At 43.2% G+C, this 21,637-nt stretch overlaps 1 protein-coding gene and 1 long non-coding RNA gene across 4 annotated transcripts in view; one reads left to right on the top strand and one right to left on the bottom strand.

Annotated features, from left to right (window-relative positions):
• ano1a (anoctamin 1, calcium activated chloride channel a) overlaps window positions 1-21,637 on the top strand; it is a 112,153-nt gene that overhangs the window by 22,662 nt on the left and 67,854 nt on the right. For all 3 annotated transcript variants that reach the window (XM_044029579.1, XM_044029578.1, XM_044029577.1), the window contains exons 3-5: window positions 3,977-4,324; window positions 6,024-6,122; window positions 16,025-16,176. In XM_044029579.1, coding sequence (XP_043885514.1) covers window positions 3,977-4,324; window positions 6,024-6,122; window positions 16,025-16,176 — 599 coding nt within the window. The remainder of the gene's footprint in view (window positions 1-3,976; window positions 4,325-6,023; window positions 6,123-16,024; window positions 16,177-21,637) is intronic.
• LOC122771979 lies at window positions 10,130-13,907 on the bottom strand. Its single transcript, XR_006360723.1, has 2 exons — window positions 13,609-13,907; window positions 10,130-11,956 (listed from the first exon to the last, which is right to left on the bottom strand). It is a non-coding gene; the product is annotated as an uncharacterized LOC122771979 (long non-coding RNA).

Below are 21,637 nucleotides of genomic sequence, written 5' to 3'. Positions count from 1 at the left end.
GTACGATAACATAGATTATTAAGACTAAGGTTGACAAATGCTTAATGAAAATATTACTTATTGCAGGGAAAAAAGCTGTGACTAAGAAGTGGTTGCAATTGGATGCTCAGTCATTAGAAGAATGGTTTAAAATTATTTATGAATTTTACATCAACACATGGAGATCTGACTTGATCTGATGGACATTGTCATTACTAGTCATTTATTACAGAGACTGGAAGAACTTGAACTTGCGACCATGAAGTCTTTTGTACACAGTCTTTTGTCATGGTCAAATTGTATTAGATGTAATATCAGCACAACTCTTGCTGTTTCTAAAATCAAATGTCAGTAATTTATTGAGTTCAACCTGTAACTTGCAAAATCATGCAGCTCTCTGTTGCTGTGAAATGCATAATTGAATGGGAAACTGCTGGGTTTATCTCAGCCTTGAACTTGCTACGATTTAGAACTCTCTCTTCTCTCTTTCTCTCACTCCCACTCGCTCTCTCTCTCTCACACTCTCTCTGTGTGGGGAGGAATGGGTAGGTGGGTATCCATGTGCATGTCGAAGTGGAGAACCTCTTTCCCAATGGTTTGATGAGAAAACAGCTCCAATTGGTGGAAGATGCATGCACCACCTCATTCTCATGTGCCCACAGAGAACTGACCTTTGACCTTTTCAGCTATGACTACTTCCCGATGAGAGAGAGCTGAAGATGAACATATTTGTGTGTACATGTTGCTGTGCAGTGCGTTGTTGACTGTGAAGAGACAGAGCTTTTTTGTCTCAGTATAAATGTTTAATACAATGCAGATCTATGAACCTGAAGGACATTCAATTGAGTATATATGTGCATCCAACGGTGGCCAACAGTGGCAAACATACTGCAACAACCCAAAACACATCTGCAGAAGGTGAAACGAGTTGCATATTTACAAACGAAGCAGTTTCAAAAGCACAAACGAAGAACAAAAACACATGCAAAAATCCCAAATCAACTGCAGCACCAGCAGGAGAGAAAACACTAGTATATTCAATAATGGAAGTACTCTAGGCTTGTGGGGGGCGCTGTCATGCAGCTCTACAACCAGCTGTTACGATACTTGAGACTACTTAATTATTACTTTATTAAAATACCTTGTCATGTTGAACAAAAGGATTAAAGTTCTCCTGTAACACCACAGTTTTTTTGATCAGATTTCTTTAAATTTGGTAGTAGTTTGCTCTGGGCGTAGTGAGATTTTGTCCACAAGTGGTAAAGTGGCCTTCACTTGACTGACAGGAGAACGCTAGAGGATGTCTCATTATGGGATGTGGTAGCTCTCATATTGCCAGACAAGCTTATCAAGCGTCTACCAACCCACAGGGAAAAGTACTCTGCTCCTATGAGGAGAGTAAAACCACGCATGCCAGGCACGGAGCGGAAATGTCCAACATATAGAAACAGACAAAAGTGAGAGGCGAGGACCAACTCGCTGCAGCACATGTGTCCTGAACAGAAACCTCCCTGAATAAGGCCCAGGATGTGGCCAAGCCCCGAGTCAAGTGCGCTCGCAGGCCCACAGCTGGCTGCAAACCCTGACTAGAATAGGCCATAGCATCACCAGTGGGACAGGCGCTGCTGTCTCGTGGCAGGTTTCCCCTTATGAGGATCAGCCCAGGAGACGAACAGCTGATCACTCCTCCTGAAAACCCTCGTCCTATCCATGTAAGGACACAGCAGGACAGGACACAGCACCTGTGGCCACTGCCCACCCGGTGAGGTGGCAAAGGCAATAAGGTCAATAGGAGAACACAAGCCCACCACCTTAGGCACAAAGGTTTGGCTTCAAGATCATCCTCAATTCGCCCGGGAAGATCTGAGCGCATGACGGATACACTGAAAGAGCATGAGTGTCACTAGCTTGCTTAGCCGAAGGCAGAGCCAGTAACAACACTGCCTTGAGAGACACGTGTTTCAAGTCTGCCCCCTCCAGTGGCTCAAACCGGGGGGCCTTTAAGCCCCTCCAGAACCACAACCAGATTCCATGGTGGCACCAGTGGTCTCGACATGGGAAGAAGCCTGCACGCCCCCTTCATAAAACGGTAAACCAGCGGGTGCTGGCCTGCAGTTCACTCCTCAAAACCCACATGACAGGCGGCGATAGCTGCCAAGTACACCTTGAGCGTGGAGAAAGCTTTTCGTCAATCAGGTCCTGCAGGATGACAAACTCACTCCCACTGGGCACTGAAAAGGAACATGGCCATTTTCGTGACACCAACTCTCAAACAGCTGACAGATTGAGCCACTCGGGGGCCAAGCCCACAGCGCCATGCGTTCCGGGCGTGGGTGGAATACCGCCTGGAACCGACCTTCTGCCGAGGGGGGACAGCGAGTGTCGCTACTGCGCTGTTTATATTGATCAATTTTGGCTTTTATTAGCTGCGCCCTCGGCACTCAGCCTGGATGCAACAGCGGGACACATTTTCTTTTCTTTATGAAAACAAGGGCGTGTGTGTGTGCGTGCTTGTGGACATATGAGAGGGGTAACCGCTGAACCCTCCGCCGTCAGATGTCCACCTCTCCCGGCTCGTCCTGGCATGGATCGTGGCAGCTGGGAGACAGGGGCGTGGCTGGCCCTTGCCCGTACGCTCGAAAGCCAAACAGGTCAAGCTGGAGAACGGGGAACTTCCAACTGCAACACCAGAGGAGAGAGGGGCTGTCATGCCGCTATCTTCTTGGAAAGTTTCATGTTATGATCAATACTTGGACGTTTGTTGGTCCTGATGTTTCATAAATATGGTGGTTTTGTGCATGTATTGCCTCAGAAAAGCATCTCTATGTAATTAAACTTTCACCTTCATTGCTTCTTCGTAGCTCTCTCTTTTATCTCTGTAATGTATATATAATGTATATAGCTCTCTTTTATAAACCAGAAAACACATATTATTTATGGTAGCTCAATGTTTTTGCTTATCCACCTTTTTGACCAGCAATTACACTGGCTCTGTACCCATAAATAGAGCTACCACCAAAGAACTTCAATGACATCTGCTCTTACTTTTGATAAAGATGATGATGGTCTTGGGTCTTGTGGTATTAAACATGCAAGCAGAACCACCAGCATGTGATTTTCATTTTTTAGCTACCAGGGTTAGGGTTAGGCTTTCTAATAAACAAGCATCCAAAGAGCATATCTACTGCTGAAATAACATAATACATATTTAAAATACAGTTCAAAATACATGTATACAGTGGGTACGGAAAGTATTCAGACCCCCTTAAAATTTTCACTAATTTGCAGCCATTTGCAAAAATCATTTAAGTTGCAGTGTTCCTGTTGGCCATCATAGCATCCATCATGTTTTTGCAACCTTTGAGTAACGCATGTAAAGACAGCTAGTTGACAGGCAGACACAAAAAATACACATAATTTACATGCTGCCAGCACAGCCACCAGGAGCACTTTGGGGTTAAGTGACTTGCCCAGGGACATATTAGCAAATACACTAGAAGAGCTGGGCTCGACCTCAGGCCTTCCAGTTGGAATAAGCTGCAGCTGCCCCAAACACATAAGGGTAGTTTGGGGATTAGGATGACTATTTAAGCATTAAACAAAACACAGTCTGGTGTTCATGTTATTTCCTGTACTGGTACTTGCTACAGAAAAGTTTTATGGAGAAGGTACCTTCATATGCAAGTTCAAATGTGCTATTTTGTGTTATTTGTGTTATTTTGTGATTGAAATTATTTGTTTTAATGTACCTAAGTTACACACCTACTAAGGGAGGCAGCAGTAGACCAGCAGCTGCGGTGTCCCCATGATTGTGGGTTGGGTTGGATTTGAACACAAATAACAAAAGCACGACAGGATTTCGGCTTGGATAGAAAAATTCACCGCAAGCTGCAATGTAGTTTGTGTGTGTTATATATCTCAGTTGTCAGACTATTACAGTGCTTTCAAAGTGACTGCTATAGTCATCTAAGATAAAATGCTTCTGTTTTGCTTCCAGCCAATGAAAAATCTCTACATGGACGATGTCTCGCCCCACTATTCACAGCTGGGCCCATACTTTTCTGATGGGCAGAGGCGGGTGGACTATATCCTGGCATACAACATCCAGAAACCCAGCAGTGACAGGCGTCGGTCATCCAGATTTGGTGAAAACAACTTCATCCGACGGCTTCGCCGCAGCCTGAGTATGAGAGGCAGCCGAGCTCCGCTTCAGCCAAAGGAGGACCCAGAGATTGCGGCCCAGGACCAACAGACAGACTATCATGAAGATGACAAGCGCTTCAGGAGGGAGGAGTTTGAGGAAAACCTCCTGGAGACAGGGCTGGAGCTGGAGAAGGATGAAGGGGTAAGAAATGGGATAGGAGTTTATAAATGGGGAGATTGTCTAGCTGGATATGATAAGGTGTTGAGACATCACAGAAAGGACAGGGATGGGAGACAAAAGCAAGTGTAACATGCAGTGGCCACAAGGCAGGTTCAGCTCATATGACTGAATAGGATTGGAAGCAGCTTAAGCTGTGCTTACCAGTGGGTTCAGAAAAAAATATGGACTTATTTATGATAACAAAATTAATACTACACATCATTTACTCAAGAGAGAAATATTAAAATGTGTGCTAGTGAAGAGAAACAAAAAACAAGTCTATGTGTACCCATGTTCACCACCAACAAAAAGCTACCTAACTTTGGCTGTCCCTCTACACCTAATCTGCATATAGTTGTTATCAGTGGAACGATTGCTACTTTAGCAGTGGCAATAACTGCCTGTGCTGCAAAGAAACCTTTAAAATGGTTTCTGTCATTTGGCTTCTAGCAGTGTGTGTGTTCTGTATTTTGAGGGCAGATCTGTAATGTGAGAGCAGCATGTGTGGAGATGGGGGTGGGGTGTAAGGTATCATAATAGTGTAGTCTGCTATTATTGACACCATTACTGTAGTGGTGAATCAGTAGCATGGAGAGTTGGATTGAGAATATTCGGCAGTGTCTTTTTACAAAGTTGAATTTAACAGCTGTTTGAGCAGTCAAGAACGACATAGGCTTTTACTCACAAAAAGCAAGATAATCTTAAAGACAGACATTTTTAGGCAAGCCACAACAGTAATAATGGCTTGCTTACTTATTGGGGTTCGCCAGATTCATGATTAGTGTTATAAGTCAGTGTCCAGTTTTGTCCAGTTTTGACTCATCCAGACTTTCACCTAGACAAATCCGCGCAGCAACATGAACATGCAGAAACCATGAATCAAATTTTACTAAAGATTTAATGAAAAATACAATTATTTCAATGGAAATTAAGATAATTACTCATGCTGCTGTAGTTTTTATAAAAAAAACTTGACAACCACAGTCCAGAATAACTAATGACAATTAAGATATAGTAACTTGTCTTGTCCCTAGTGGCTCTCTTGGATCAAAAGTGACAATGGCATAGCTTCTCTTGGAAACCCTCTTTTTAGTGACCATGACTGTTTTGCACTGCACCATGGATTTTCACTCATATTTAAACAAAGCTTTAAGGTATAAATACATGATAGATGAAAAAATGTATATGTTTGAGTTTCCAATGATACAATATCATGTTTACCAAGATCTCAGGAGGAAAGCTGTGTCATGGAGATTTATTTCCAGTCAACTAGGTGCAATATAGGGAATATAGTGCAATATAAAAGTTAATGGATGAATTAAAATACAGTGAAAGGGGTTGTGATGCGGCTCACGATTGCCAGCTTTTGGCTGTGCTGTCGCTAAATACACCTGATTCCTCTGTTAAATATTAATAATATACAGTGCCAGTTTGAATTGTACTGTACTATGTATTTCTGTATATACCATAGATGTGTCACTGTGCTGACCTGTGTGGTGTGAAGAGAGTCTAACAATGTAGGAGTGATTTCACAGAAGTGAGAATGCCTGATCTCATATGCAGCAATAAAGACAGGATTTTGTGCTGAAGGGACCCTACCAACTCAGTTTTACATTTACATTTATTGTCCATGTCGGGCTTTTGAAGGTATTTTGGCAAACTTGCAAACCTTATATTTCAGAGTAAAATCCCTGGTATTGGCTTCTTGAAGATCCATGCTCCTTGGAACGTTCTGTGTCGAGAGGCTGAGTTCATGAAGCTCAAGATGCCAACAAAGAAGGTACTTCTTTTTAATTCACTGCCACTTTAAGCCTGGTTTATACCAAACAAACAGTAGATTATGTGACCAAGGATGCACTCAGCAGAAATAAAGCCATTGCATTGACTCACACCTCTCAATAAAAATGTTATTTATCAAACCATGCGCATGCACATTCCACGCCAATTTCTGTTTTTTAATCACATTCAACTCGTAATGTGGCGCAGCTTTGCAGGATTCATGTAATGCCCACACTTATAAACTTATAAATAGTCATACAAATGCCCCGGATTAATATTTATTGATCGAAAGTGACTAGAAAATCATGGAAAAACAGAGAGAAGAGGAAGTTGCCATCATTATCATCACTAATATCAGAAAAAAAGCAAATGCTGTAAATACAGAAGGTCAATGTTGCTTCTCCTCAATAGCACACACTTAAGTCCCGCTCCTCTGCACACTGTGGGTTCAAATGGTGATTTGTACATACACTAATCGCCATATGTAGAAGCCAGTTCCTGTGCGTGCTGACACTGGATCCAGTGCGGCACAGAGATGGTAAATCGCACATTTATATAGTGCTTTTCTAGTCATGATGATCCCTCAAAGCTGTTTTACAATACAGTTTTGCCATTCACCCATTCAAACCCGTTCACTCACACTTTCATACAACGCTTATCTTTCATTACATTACATTACATTACATGTCATTTAGCAGATGCTTTTATCCAAAGCGACTTACAAAAGTGCATTTAAACATTTGGGTACAAATAAGAGCTAGAAGTAAGTAAGAGCTTCAAGTAGATCAAACTATGAAGTGCTAGTCATAAGTGCGATGTACAAGTTTTTTTTTTTGTTTTTTTGTTGTCTTAGTCGAGGCAGAGTCGGAAGAGATGTGTTTTTAGTCGGCGGCGGAAGATGTGGAGGCTTTCAGCTGTCCAGATGTCGATGGGGAGATCGTTCCACCATTTGGGAGCGAGGACAGTGAACAGTCTCGAGTTCTGCGAGTGCCTCTGCGATCCTCTCAGTGAGGGGGCAGCGAGCCGGTTTGTCGATGCAGAGCGGAGTGGGCGGGCTGGGGTGTAGGTTTTGATCATGTCCTGGATGTAGGCTGGACCGGATCCGTTTGTAGCATGGAACGCAAGCACTAGAGTCTTGAAGCGGATGCGAGCAGCTACAGGAAGCCAGTGAAGGGAGCGGAGGAGCGGTGTAGTGTGGGAGAATTTTGGTAAGTTGAAGACCAGTCGAGCTGCTGCATTCTGGATGAGTTGCAGAGGTCGTATGGCACATGCAGGAAGACCAGCCAGGAGGGAGTTGCAGTAATCCAAGCGTGAGATGACAAGAGCCTGGACCAGAACCTGTGCCGCCTTCTGGGTTAGAAGAGGCCGTATCCTTCGGATGTTGTGCAACATGTATCTGCAAGATCTAGCTGTTGCAGCAATGTTGGCAGTGAGGGAGAGATGGTCGTCAAGTGTCACACCCAGGTTCCTTGCGGTATGAGAAGGAGTTACCACAGAGTTGTCGAGGGTGATGGTTAGGTCTGTGGTGGGAGAGCTTTTTCCTGGGAGAAAAAGAAATTCAGTCTTGTCGAGATTGAGTTTCAGGTGATGGTCAGACATCCACTGAGAGATGTCAGTCAGACAAGCGGTGATCCGTTCTGCTACCTGTGTGTCGGAGCTGGGAAAAGAGAGAATGAGTTGGGTGTCATCGGCGTAGCTGTGATAGGAAAAACCATGAGAGCGAATAACCGAACCAAGAGAGTTGGTGTATAGAGAGAAGAGGAGAGGGCCCAAGACAGAACCCTGAGGGACCCCAGTAGATAGAGGACAGGGTTCCGACACGGATCCTCTCCAGGTTACTCTGTATGTTCGGTTTTGAAGATAGGACGAGAGTAGGGTAAGTGCAGACCCTGAGACACCTAGTTCTTGAAGGGAGGAAGTAAGGATCTGGTGGGTAACGGTGTCAAACGCTGCAGAAAGGTCCAAGAGGATGAGCACAGAGGAGAGAGAGGCAGCCCTCGCAGTGTGGAGTTGCTCAGTGACAGCAAGAAGTGCAGTTTCGGTCGAGTGACCTGCTTTAAAACCCGACTGAAGAGGATCAAGAAGGTTGTTCCGGTGAAGGTAGGATGAGCGTTGATTAAAGATAGCGCGCTCCAGAGTTTTGGAGAGAAAAGGAAGAAGAGAGACAGGTCTGAAGTTATTTACTTCAGACGGGTCAAGGGTGGTTTTTTTAAGGAGGGGGGTCACTCTGGCCTCTTTAAGAGAGTCCGGAAAGCAACCAGATGATAGAGATGTGTTAATGAGGTGGGTGAGGAAAGGAAGAAGATCAGAAGCAAATGACTGAAGAAGGTGAGAGGGGATAGGGTCAATGGGGCAGGAGGTGGGGCGGGCAGAGGTTATTAGGGAAAGAACTTGATCCTGAGATAGAGGGGAGAAAGAGAATAGAGAAGGAGCTGAATGTGTGGTTGGTAGAGTGGTGAGATCAGGAGGTGGGGTTGAGAAAGAAGAGCGAATGTCATCTACTTTTTTGTGAAGTAGTTGACAAAGTGAATTGGTAGAAGGGAGGAAGGAGGAGGGGGTGGGGGGAACAAGGAGGTTAGAGAAGATAGAGAAAAGTTTTTTGGGGTTAGAGAAAGAGGATTGAATTTTAGTCTGATAGAAAGATTGTTTGGCTGCAGAGATAGAGGCAGTGAAGGTGGAGAGATGAGAGTGATAGGAAAGCAGTTCATCAGGGTGTTTTGATTTCCTCCATTTTCTTTCTGCTGCCAGTATCTGCTGCCCGAGGACAGAGTAGAGAGGAAGGTGTCTGTGGCAGAGTTGGGATGCATGAGGGAGAAGGAGTCAGCTGAAGGAAGTGTTGATAGAACAGTTGAGGAGAGAGAGGAGGGAGAGAGAGAGCGAATGTTACGACGGACAAGTGCAATATCTGATGAGATGAGATCATCAGATTGGGAGAGAGTAGGAAATGAAGAAATTATCAGAGACATGAAGTGGGGTTACCTTGAGGTCGGAGGTGGAGCAGTTTCTGGTAAAGATGAGGTCAATGTGGTTTCATACCCACTTATACGTTGCTGGCACAGCCATTAGGAGCAACATGGGTTTAAGTGTCAGGACACATTGGCAGTGTTGTAATGTAACAAAGTACAAACACTTCATTACTTTACTTAAGTATAATTTTCACATGTCATTCTTATCTTGAATTATGCAGAAGACTACCAACCAATGCACAAGTGTCTGGCTGCACTCTTGTTCTCTCAACAGAGCGAACACTCAACAACAAGGGGCGTCATGTTTGTTTATGTTTTTTAATTTTGGTTTTGACTTTTTTCCAAAAAGAAATGTGTACTTTTACTCCGATGCATTTCCCTTAACCATCTTCATTACTTAAATACAGCTAAAGCTGCAACAGATTTTGGCTCCAAGTGGACTTAAAACACACCAGCTGTAACGCAGTGTGTGGGGAGCGTGTCGTCCTCGGAGGAGGAGAGACCCTCAGGACTGTCAAAAGAATTGAGATCCATAGGAAGGAGATCGGAGTCAGCTCAGTGTCCAAACAAGGGTTTAATCTTGTACAAGAGGAGCATTCACAAAGCAACACACACAGGCCAGTTACAAAGTGAAGACTCCCTGTCTTGTAGGAATCGCAAGGTATTTATCTGTCTCAATGGGTCAGCTATCACCCTGCCATAAGGTGCAGACCCCCGCCTCTGTGGGTTTGTTATCACCTTGCCCTCAGTCGCAGACCCATTGTCTCTATTCACAAGTTACTTCAAACAGTTCCTAAAACAATACATATGGTCACTGGCCAAAATCGCATCCAACAGTTACATTAACAATACAAAGAGTGAGTGGTCTCAGGTCACATCAAACGGTTGCATTGAGCATTTGTCTTCATGTATTACATGAGGTGCATAATTCCCATAACATATCCCTCCTGTTTATGCTTAAGCATAATTATAACAAATGTTTTAGAGTGTGAGAGCGAAAACCCTATCGAGCAGTTCAAAACATTCCAATTATCAATTTTCCTTCTAGATAGGGAAACTCTCTCACGGTCCCGCTGCCCCGGCAACCACACGCAGGTACTCCATTTGATCAAGGCATAAAAGCATACATTCAAAAACATTTTGATTATATTGTTACCCCAAAATGAATTCAATGGTGACCAATTCAGAACACTACAACTTCTAGATTTCCTGTAGTACCATCATAATCAATAGAGTAAACAGCAATTATCCTTTAAACCATGGTGTTATCTTCATCTAACATGTATCCATATAGATCATCATTTGTCAAATCAGTCGAACATTTCTGGTGCTGCATTCTTGTCGTCCTCTCGGTGGTCATCAGTGGTTGGGACTCTTTCATGCAGCATAGTTGTTTTTTGTTTTGTTTTTTTTCAAAGCGGTGTCCTGAGTCTCTGTAACAGTCCTTCTACATATAGGGTGATTAATCCATTCATTGCCTTAGATGCTGCCATCAGGTGCTGTATTAGGAATAAATGTACAACACATATCTCCAAACATTCTACATTATACAGTATTCCTCCCTTTTCAGCAACATCATGTCTCAAGCCATCCTATTCTGCCATGCCATTAAACTAGTCTTATCTAACTCTTGATGTATGCTTCCAATTGCTTCCTTAGTGAAGTCAAAAATCTCTGTTGATTATAATACACATTTTTATCAATCCACATTTTTATTAACAGTTCCCCATCAAGCCAGGAGTGATCAAACCAACCTGCTGGTGCATTTCTCTTTATAACACTCCTTGAGTATTTTACACATATTTTACACATCTCTTGTTTCCCTCAGGACACAGGGAGGATTCTCGCTCTTGATACCAAACGAGGCAGTCTTTTTCAACCCCCCAAAACTTTATTTTCCAAGGTTTGGATCTCACAAGGCCCCCTGTGACGGCCACAGCTCTAGGCTGCCCCGGAAACTAAATCTAACTTAAACTCACTTAATTGTGACAATAGCACACGCATTGTCACTGCACCTCTCCTAGTGTCTCACCTAGATTGTGTTCCTATTGGTCTATTCCTCATTTTATCATACCTGGCCTTATGTCACTATATTTAAAATAAGGAATGCAATTGTGGTCATACATGAAACAGTTATTAAACACAGCTTTAATTCTGGCATGGTGAATGCTTCTACTTATCTGACTGGCATTTGTGCTCTTTTGAAGTGTGTGATCCACGTCTGTCTTTCAGCTATGTGTACTGCTGTAGGTGTCGACAGTAGTAGTTGATAGGAGCCTTCCCAGCGTGAAGCTGACCACTTTACCAACACCCAATCTCCTGGATTGATTGGCCCTCCTGTGGGTGCTGGATCTGGTTTTTGATGTAGTCTGCCTTGAGCATTGTGCTTAGAATACATTAATCATGAGGCACAAACACATTTTAGTGGTTTTAACATCCATGTAGTCTAGTCTATCATGGATACCATCCCTCCTGTTGAGACATGGGTAATCCCATGACTCAATATTGTAACAAATTTAAACAAATTCTTTTTGTCTTAGATCAGTGTCTCAGATCTCACCTTCATACCATTACAGTGTTGAAGTGGCAATTTACTACCGCCTTCATCTTCTTCAATTATTATTCTGCATGCTTCAGTATCGTTTAGAAAACAAGTTTTACGATTTTTTTAACCAACAGGGTGACTATGGCTTTTGGTCCATACTCAAAAATACTTCAGTGTTTTCTAGTTAACATACTTCTTCTTCCTCATCTTATGTGTCCTGGTATGTATGTGTGTGTGTGAGTGCATGACCTGGTTTATTGACTAGTAGCGCCGATGAATCATCAACTCGTCTGGGTCCTCCATTTCTTCTTTGCTGTGGAATTCCTGAAGAGAACACAACATCCTACGTCTCTCCTCATAACTTCTGATATCTCCTGAGCTAATTGTCAAATACACTTGAGAGATGTCTATGGAAATATACATTTTATATTATTTCAGCCCTATAATGACTTAGTTTATGACCGCTTTAGTTATCTTCTTACCCCAATTACTTTATTTAATGAATATGTTATTTTATTAGTACTGTTGTTTTTATTTCATTTTAGTATTATTATTATTTTTAAACATTTTTATCAATCCGCCAATCTATTCTTTGGTTCTTGGTCATTTCTAGTTCTTCTTTTGACTTTACCTCTATCTTTTCTACCAGTTTTTTACATTCTTCTACCTGTAATTTTCCTCTAAATCCATATTTATTTTCCCATCTTTTTATATATTTTACATTATCTAGTGCCTTTTGGCCCATTCGTTTTGCATCACCTTCATATTGAACCTCGTCAGGTTCACAACAACATTTATAACAACTATTACCATTTCCCATTTTGATATAAAAATTACCTTCAATTTTATTCGTACTTTTATTTTAGAGTTCCTTTTTATTATTATTATTATTATTATTACTATTATTATTATTATTATTATTATTATTATTTTATTTTATATATTTTCCCAACTTTTAATCTGGATTATCAGTGTTTGCCTGTTTTTTTTTGTTTTTTTTTTTCCAAATATTGTACATATAATTTCTGTCCAGACTCTAAATTTCTATTTATTTATCTATTCTTGTTTTTAACAATGCATCCACTATCAGGAACAAATCCCAAATAAAATTTGGTATTTTGATTGTCACTGAAAAGGACCAACACTCTGCAGCCTGAGCCTATGCCACCAGGCACATAAAACAACACAAAGCCATGGCGCACACATTAAAACATCACAAAACACAAAACAACACAAGACAACATTTAACACACAACATATATATGTCGACTTTAAAAGAGTTTGTATCCTAAGTTTTCCAATTTTATGCTACATTTTCACTTCAGTAGAAGAATACCATGACTTACAGCTTCTTTCGTTACTGGCACCGCATATTCAACTAACTGTTGTTACTTATTAGCGGAAATTTGATCTATATATTTTACCGGTTTGTCTAAGAGAGTTCTGCTCCCCCAAGTCCCTGACTTGCTTGGGTCCCGGACCCTGACGCCTGTTGTTTTCTCAGCCCTGAGGGATTAGTTTAAACCTTGTCCTTCCAAAGACAGTAATAATTTTAGGTCCCTGCCCTAAATCTAAGAGAGTCCTGCTCCCCCAAGTCCCTGACTTGCTTTTAAATATAAGAGAGTTCTGCTCCCCCAAGTCCCTGACTTGCTTTTAAATCTAAGAGAGTTCTGCTCCCCCAAGTCCCTGACTTGCTTTTTATCTATTTTAAATGAGCTAGGATCGATCCGTTTCTGTACCGGTTTTTTCACTTCAGTAGAAGAATACCATGACTTACAGCTTCTTTCGTTACTGGCACCGCATATTCAAACTTACTGTTGCTACTTTTTATCTGCCGAATTGCTATGCTCAATTTTCACTTCAGTAGAAGAATACCATGACTTACAGCTTCTTTCGTTACTGGCACCGCATATTCAACTAACTGTTGTTACTTTTGAGCCGAATTTGTTTTAAATTTAGAAATGGTTATTTCTTACCCTTTTGAAGATTTGAGTCCCTGACTCAATGTTTGTCTGGCTGATCCGTCTCCCCTCCTTGGTTGGCCCCGTCACTGTCCCACTCTTCACGGAACCTGGCCTCCCTGACCAAACGGAGCTTTAAGAGCCCTGAGGTGGAGGACTTTTAGGAGGATTTATTTTTCTTACCCCCGCCTTGCAAGGTCTTCAGGTCCGCTGATGTGAAGAGAGCGACAGATATTGGGGCCCCACGTTGGGCGCCAAGTTGTCAAAAGAATTGAGATCCATAGGAAGGAGATCGGAGTCAGCTCAGTGTCCAAACAAGGGTTTAATCTTGTACAAGAGGAGCATTCACAAAGCAACACACACAGGCCAGTTACAAAGTGAAGACTCCCTGTCTTGTAGGAATCGCAAGGTATTTATCTGTCTCAATGGGTCAGCTATCACCCTGCCATAAGGTGCAGACCCCCGCCTCTGTGGGTTTGTTATCACCTTGCCCTCAGTCGCAGACCCATTGTCTCTATTCACAAGTTACTTCAAACAGTTCCTAAAACAATACATATGGTCACTGGCCAAAATCGCATCCAACAGTTACATTAACAATACAAAGAGTGACTGGTCTCAGGTCACATCAAACGGTTGCATTGAGCATTTGTCTTCATGTATTACATGAGGTGCATAATTCCCATAACAAGGACCAATGTCATCAGCATTGGGTGGGCGGAGTGGAGGAGCCCGTGGTTTGGGGGTATGACTGGTACTGGCCGGCTGATCCAGGTGCTGTTGATGGAACTCTCTGATGAGGGTGTGGTCCAATACGTGCCTCGCAGGGACCCAGGACCACCCAGGAAGCTGTTTGCGGGAGTCAGGGGCGGGCCAGCCAGTGACGGTAGAGACCTTGGCAGGATCCATCTCAACGGTCCCCCTTCCCATGACGTACCCCAGAAAGGAGACAGATGAGGTGTGAAACTCACACTTTTCTGCCTTGACAAAGAGTGAATTCTCGAGGAGACGTTGCAGTACAGCCTGGACGTGGTGAACATGCTCAGCTCAGGACCGGGAGAAGATGAGGATATCGTCCAAATAGACAAAAACAAACTTATTGAGCATGTCCCTTAGCACATCATTCACTAAAGCTTGGAAGATGGCAGGAGCATTGGTAAGGCCGAAGGGTATCACCAGATACTCGTAGTGGCCGCATGGGGTGTTGAAAGCCGTCTTCCACTCATCGCCTTCACAAATACAGACCAGGCGGCAAGTGCTTCGAAGATCGAGTCTAGTAAACACAGTGGCCCCCTCCAGAAGCTCAAAGGCTGGGGGGCAGGGGATAGCGGTTCTTAATGGTGATATCATTCAACCCTCTATAGTCGATGCAGGGGCGGAGTGTCTTGTCCTTTTTTCCCACAAAGAAGAAGCCTGCACCTGCCGGAGATGATTCGCCGAAGGATGCCTGCCCCCAGAGAGTTATTTATATACGTGTCCAAAGATTCTCTCTCAGGGGAGGAAAAGGAGTAGAGGCGACCTCTGGGCAGGGTATAGGGCATAGGACCTGTGCAGTTGAGAGGGAGGTCGCTTTAGCCTTACTGAAGACCTTCCGTAAGTCCAGGAACTCGGGAGGGACCCCCATGACGTCTGGTGCTGGGTTAGAGATGGTAGGTGATTCAGGAGCGGAGGCTTGCTTCAGGCAGACCTGGTGGCATGATGAGCTCCTACCCAGTATAGCCCCTGTGGACCAGTCAAGGTGGACGTTGGAGCCAGGGGAAGCCCAGAAGAAGACGATGACGAGGAGAGTGCAGGATGTGAATCTGTGTGGTTTCGTGATGGTTGTGGAATAGCAGTATGTGGCACTGGCTGATGTGTGACTGTCCCCAGGGGGCAACAACCCGGCACATTGGCGGGCACCGGATCAGAACCGACACCTCACTGATGTGCTAGGTCATCGTCGATGATATTACTGTCCGAACCACAGTCTATGAGGATGGCTAGGGTCTGGGAACCCTGGGGCAACAGCAGCCGTGCTTGACACAGGGGACGCATGTTGGAGGAGGGTTTAGCAGTATGGCTCACCAGGACCTCCTCCCTCACTGGTGAGCCCGATTTTTACTGAACACTTGGAGATGAAGTGACTGGCCTGACAGAGGTGACAAAAGCAGAGGTTTGCCATGCAGCGTCTCTCTCGCTCTACTGGGGTGAGACTGGCACGGCCCACCTGCATTGGCTCAGAGTCTCTCGGAGGTTGGCTGACTGGGGAAGACGATGGCTCGGGGTCGTGTGCTGGGTCCATGTCTGGCCAGACAGTACTGTAATGCGTCAGAGTCATATTTGTCCCCCTTTAGTTCATGCTGAGCATCATAAAAGCACTATGAACATATACAATGTGTGAAGACAAGAAATGCTGAATTTAGATATTTGAAAATCTGTTTTTTCTCCTCTGTAGGTCTATGAAGTAAAACAAGGCAGTAATGTGGTAGAGAAGACCCGGCTCTTCATTCACAAAGTTACTGCTCCACTTCATCCAAAGGTTGACACCAACAAACCAGAGACTGCCAAATCCCTCTCTCATCCTTTCTCCAGAGAAAAGCAGCATCTGTGAGTAAAATAAACTGTACTGACTTTATGCTTTTACTTGCACAGACACTATATCTCTCAGATGTGGTGATGTTGATAATCAGGTCAGGTCAGTTTAATTTAGTGGTACCCATAGGTAGATATGTTATACAGCAGAGGTCACTAACAGGCGGACCCTGGTCCGAGTCCGGACCCAGACAATAAATTATTTAAGTGTTTTAAATTTTGACGTGGCGCTACTATTTTGACTGGCACAGCTTCTCTAGACTTTAGGGTACTGGTTTAGCGAATGAGGAAATCCACTGACCCACGTGATGCCACTAAAGCCAATCAAATCTGTGCATTCCGCTAAACCTTGCAACACTGAATATGGACAGATGAAGGAGGTGAGAAGTGAGTGACAGACAGAGAGACGAATACAGGGTACAGGGTGAGAAGACAGAGAGAAGAGTGAGCGATACAGGGAGGAAAGACAGAGAGGTGAGCGCGAGACAGAGAAAAATAACTAAACATGGCACTCTCTAAGAATCCCAGAATGGACAGACCCATTCATGTTCATTCTGTCTGTCTCATATGCTCAGAGACCATGACAACGCGAAATGCCACTTTGAGACAAAGTACAAAGTTTTTTAAGATGGGTTGTGATAGATCTGTTTAAAATTAGTTGAGACTGTTCAAACAAACAAAAAGGGAAACTCATACTGCTACCGTCTTTTATTTTATTTCTCAAAAATTAAATAATTTTTAAATTTATTTTAAGATTATTTTTCTATTTATTTTCACTATTTTAATTTTAAATGCAGCCCTTCTTTTCCTTAAAGAGAGAAGAAAATAATACATGTCTTCAGTATTATCAGTATAATTGTATAAAAGTGACAATAAGAGAGAGGGAGCAATTCTAAGTCTTGATTTAAAGGTGTGAAGGGAGTCAATATTGTGGAAATCATGTGGGAGAGTGTTCCAGGGGCAGGGGGCAGAGTGGCTGAAAGCCCTGGAGCCCATGGTGACAAGACAGGCAGTCCGGTTCTGGTGTGTAGGCGTTCCAGGCAGCGGCCATTGGTTTTGAGTTGTCGTGAGTAAACCAGAGTGTGAGACAGTCACACATCTTTCATAACTATGCACCCGCTGCTGGCACAGCTGTCAGGACCAACGTGGGGTTAGGTGTGTGGCCCTAGGACACATAGGCATGCAAACTAGCAGACCCGAGAATCAAATCCACAACCTTCCAGTTGAAAGATACCTCATTCTACCATTGATTTATCCATCCATCCATTTTCTACCGCTTATCTGAGGTTGGGTCCCGGGAGTAGCAGCTTGAGCAGAAAAGCCCAGACTTCCCTCTCCCCAGCCACTTCGTCCAGGTCTTCCGGGGAATCCCGAGGCATTCCCAAGCCAACCCAGAGACAGAGACTCTCCAACGAGTCCTGGGTCTTCCCCGGGGCCTCCTCCCAATAGGACGTGACCAGAAAACCTCACCAGGAAGGCGTCCATGAGGCATCCTAAACAGATGCCCAAGCTAGCTCATCTGGCCCCACATAAAAAAACCTAGTCTTGCGACTCCAGCTATGTGAACCAGAGCAGCACGTCCAGTCTGCCGAGCAACAGTGAATACTATTTTTTGATTGGTCGCTAATTCAAGACAGCTGTATCTAAATCTTATACTTTATTAATCCCCTTAGGGAAATTATTTCTCTGCATTTGACCCATCCTAGAATCAGGAGCAGTGGGCTGCCCTGGGAGAAATGAGGGTTTGGTACCTTACTCAGGGGTACCGCAGCCCTTTTGACCTGGTGGGGACTTGAACCAGCGACTCTCCAGTTACAAGCCAAGTTCCCTTTCCACATGGCCACGTGCTGTATGTATGAACTACGCAGAGCAATCTGCTTTCGCATCATCGATTCATTCATTACTAATTCATATGCATGACTTTTGTCACTTATCAGAGTGAAAAATATCATGTGTGGTGTGTGAGTGTGTGAATCGCTATTTGCACTTGCTGTCACACGATCATCACGCCCCCAGCGGTGCTCACTCACCCCTCCTTCCCCTCCCCACTCACTGATAACTCCCTGCACACTTTTTGTAGGTTTTCAAAATCAGGCATTGGGCGGAGTCAGTATCAGAACATGGGTTTAGTTCCTCTTAAATTCATAGAGGATATCTATGTGAGTTTGTATGAGAGTATGAGAGTTTGCAGTAGGTCCAGATTGAATTAACCTAAAATTAATTTCACTGCAGCTGCTTTGATGTAGTGTTTCAGAGACCACTCAAGCTAGTATAAAGTGCATGCACAGGCAAAATGGACATATGCTATAGTATTGTAAATTCAATGTTAGGTAACTGAAGGATGAGCCTGTGTGCTTTTTTACAACCATGATGCATTCTATGTCACATCACATCAGTCAAATCAACTTTGTTCCCTGTTCTGATCCTCGGGTTGGACTTCAGCAGGTTGTCTTGTTCAACATCTTGTTTTGTTGCGCTCCAGTACTTTTCCCTCCACCTGTGGGTGAGTAGTGTAGGTCATATGTGAACTATGTTGCTATGTTCCTTATGTTGAGAATAATTGAGAATGAAGTCTTGAAAATCCTCACCAGTTGTTAAACTTGATTTATTGGTCATAAAATGCAATTCCAGATTATTTGAAATCCAAAATTGTTACATCATGTTTCATCTTGTAGAGTATTTTCTCTCAGCTACAGTGACTTCACAGAAATGTGAATTAATATGAAGTCATCTGTTCTGAGCACAGCATTAAAGACATTCCTCCTCTAAGTTGCGTGTACCTCACCTTTCTTAAGCACACAGGGCACAAATCTAAATCCAAACCTACAAAAGTAGTATATAGTTATTATATTATAACATTTGTGTGACCAACTGGTGATTTTGTGTGACTTCCTGTTCAGCCGTAACAAGTAAAAACACCTTTAAAGGCAGTGATTAGAGAACAATGTCTTAGCATAAAAAACAACCTCCTGGGATGTGTGGAGAAGAGAGTGGGCAGTGAATAGCTATATATACCCTGTATACCATGTTTTCAGCTGCTCTGACTAAGAGCTAGCAGAAAATCTCCCTCCATGTCTTTCTCTTTTCTTCATATTTATCCAGAGTACATTCCAGTCAGTCACCTCAAAACAGCCCTGCAGTGCCTCATAGCATGTCCTCAATGTCTTTGTGGTCACAGACAGCCTCTTCGCTAGAGGTACACCAAGTTGTCATCTGCTCCTCCCAGCGGGGGAAGGGACGTGGAGGTGTATGCGTCCTTCACATTAGAATACAGCAGGTCCAGGGTCTTCTCCTCTCTGGTTTTACAGGTCACATACTGGGTGAATTTCAGGAGTGTTTTTTTTAATCGAGACATGGTTGAGGTCACCAGAGATTATAATGAGAGCACTCGGGTGCACATTCTGTAGTCCACATGTCGGGTTAACGGATTGGCGGAATATATAGTAAGTAAGTAGGACGGAGTGCCACAGCTCACAGTTCAATATCCGGGCTGCAGATGCGGTCTTTGATGGTGATGTGCCCAGGATTGCACCACCTGTTGTTCAAATAAACAGCAAGCTTAGTGCAGTCCCTGTCAGCCCGCACAGTGTGGAAACCCTCGGGGGAAACATTGTGGTCAGGAACATCCGTGTGTAGCCATGACTCCGAGAAAATCGTAAAGCTACACAGGGAGACACTTTTATGTCTTCCTCTCCATAAGTCTCCGATGTTTGGCTCCTTTCCTCTGCCATAGTGATCCGTTCCCTCTGCATCCCTGGTGTGTTTTCCTCAGAAGTTCCGCAGGGATGTCCTATGTAACTGTAGCCAAGCCAGCCGGCTTCAGTTTTATCAGCTGATCCTGGGAGTAAACAATGCGGTGATGCTGAGCGACTGTCGAGTGGCAGAGTAAAAGGAGCGATTCCACCACAAACAAAACAACAAAAACTCTCCACATAAGCATGTTTAGAGAGGACGTGGCTTAATAAATAAAGTAAAAACAGGACAAGAAAAAAAAGGTAAAGTTGAAAACAAAGTTAAAGTAAGCAAGAGCGACTAGGACAGGCTACATACGCCGCAAGTTAACATGGTCGTATGTGCTCAAGTTCAGGATAAGGGCAAACAAAGATACAAAGGAAAAGGAGGTAGTGAGAGATGATAAATCTAATGGATAGTGCCAATTCAAGGCAGGGCAATGCAGTTTTATTAGTAAACAGAGATACATTCTAAAATATGTACAGCGTGTTGAAAACAACACAGATAAATCACTTCAAAGCCAAAAAGCAATTAAAAAAAAAATTAAATAAAATGCCTATAAAGTAATACAAATAAAATAGACAAAATACAATATATAGAATGAGAGAATAGAATAAAAGGATGGTAGTAAGTTCGATTTTTTGATAAAGTTCTCAAAAAAGTGTTTAAGCTCCATGTCTATATATTAATACAACTGATAAAATGTATGACATGACTGTGCAGGTGGGCATGTAGGTGCCACTGTAATCAGCAAGCAGGATTTCCTCCTCTACAGTTGTTTCTACTAACAAGAAACAGCAATTGTAAGATAGGGATGTCTGTTATAAGACAGATGAAAAGGTGAAACTGGCCGTTCTTCAAGTTTTTACCATAAAGAACCAGTCAGCAAATGCTGCAACTGCATTCCATTCCTACTAAAACCCCATTCAGACCTAATATTAACATCTATCCCCAGTGATCCCATCACATGTAGATCACACAAAGTTCAAGTCTGAACACATCCAATGCGTTGCAAATGCATAATAATCATAATAATGACTTAAATTTATAAAGTGCCTTTCATGAAACCCAAGGTCGCTGTACAGTTGAAAACAGAAGACAGATCCAAAAACACAAACGCTGACAAACAAACAATCAGGTGGCAAAAACTTGCAGGAACAAGTGTCGATTCAGCAGTAATCTAAATGACTCCAGAGTTGGTGCCTGGCGAATAGCCAGAGGGAGCGAGAGGGTTGGAGCAGTGATACTGAAAGCCCTGTTGCCAAAGCTTTGCCTGCAGGAGTGGGGAATGGAGAGGAGACCGAGGTCAGCAGACCACAGGTTCCGGGAGGGACGGTGCACATGGAGGAGGTCGGACAGATAATGTGGAGTAAGTGAATGGAGAGACTTGTAGCAAAGGAGGAGAAGCCTAAAGGTGATCCGGAACTTAACAGGGAGCCAGTGCAGTTGTTTCAGCATGGGGGTGATGTGTTGCCAAGCATCCTCAGATCAGATCACAAAACAATATTCCACTCGGTCATTAGGTCACGTCAGCTGACATCCTCTTACTGGCATAGTTCCACAGTTTTGTTACACTAATCAGTGTCAGTATGGTAATGTATTTGCAGCCACTGCCACAATATTAACATTGATTAATATGATTTAATCATTGTTAACATTGATTAATATGATTTATTTTGGTTAATATGATTTCTTCTTTCTAATGGTTAAATATAGTTTTTTTTTTAATAGTTTTCAGTGCGAG

Source organism: Solea senegalensis, linkage group LG7, assembly GCF_019176455.1.
Source record: "Solea senegalensis isolate Sse05_10M linkage group LG7, IFAPA_SoseM_1, whole genome shotgun sequence".
Classification (NCBI taxonomy): domain Eukaryota; kingdom Metazoa; phylum Chordata; class Actinopteri; order Pleuronectiformes; family Soleidae; genus Solea; species Solea senegalensis.
This window is presented reverse-complemented; position numbering and strand designations above follow the sequence as displayed.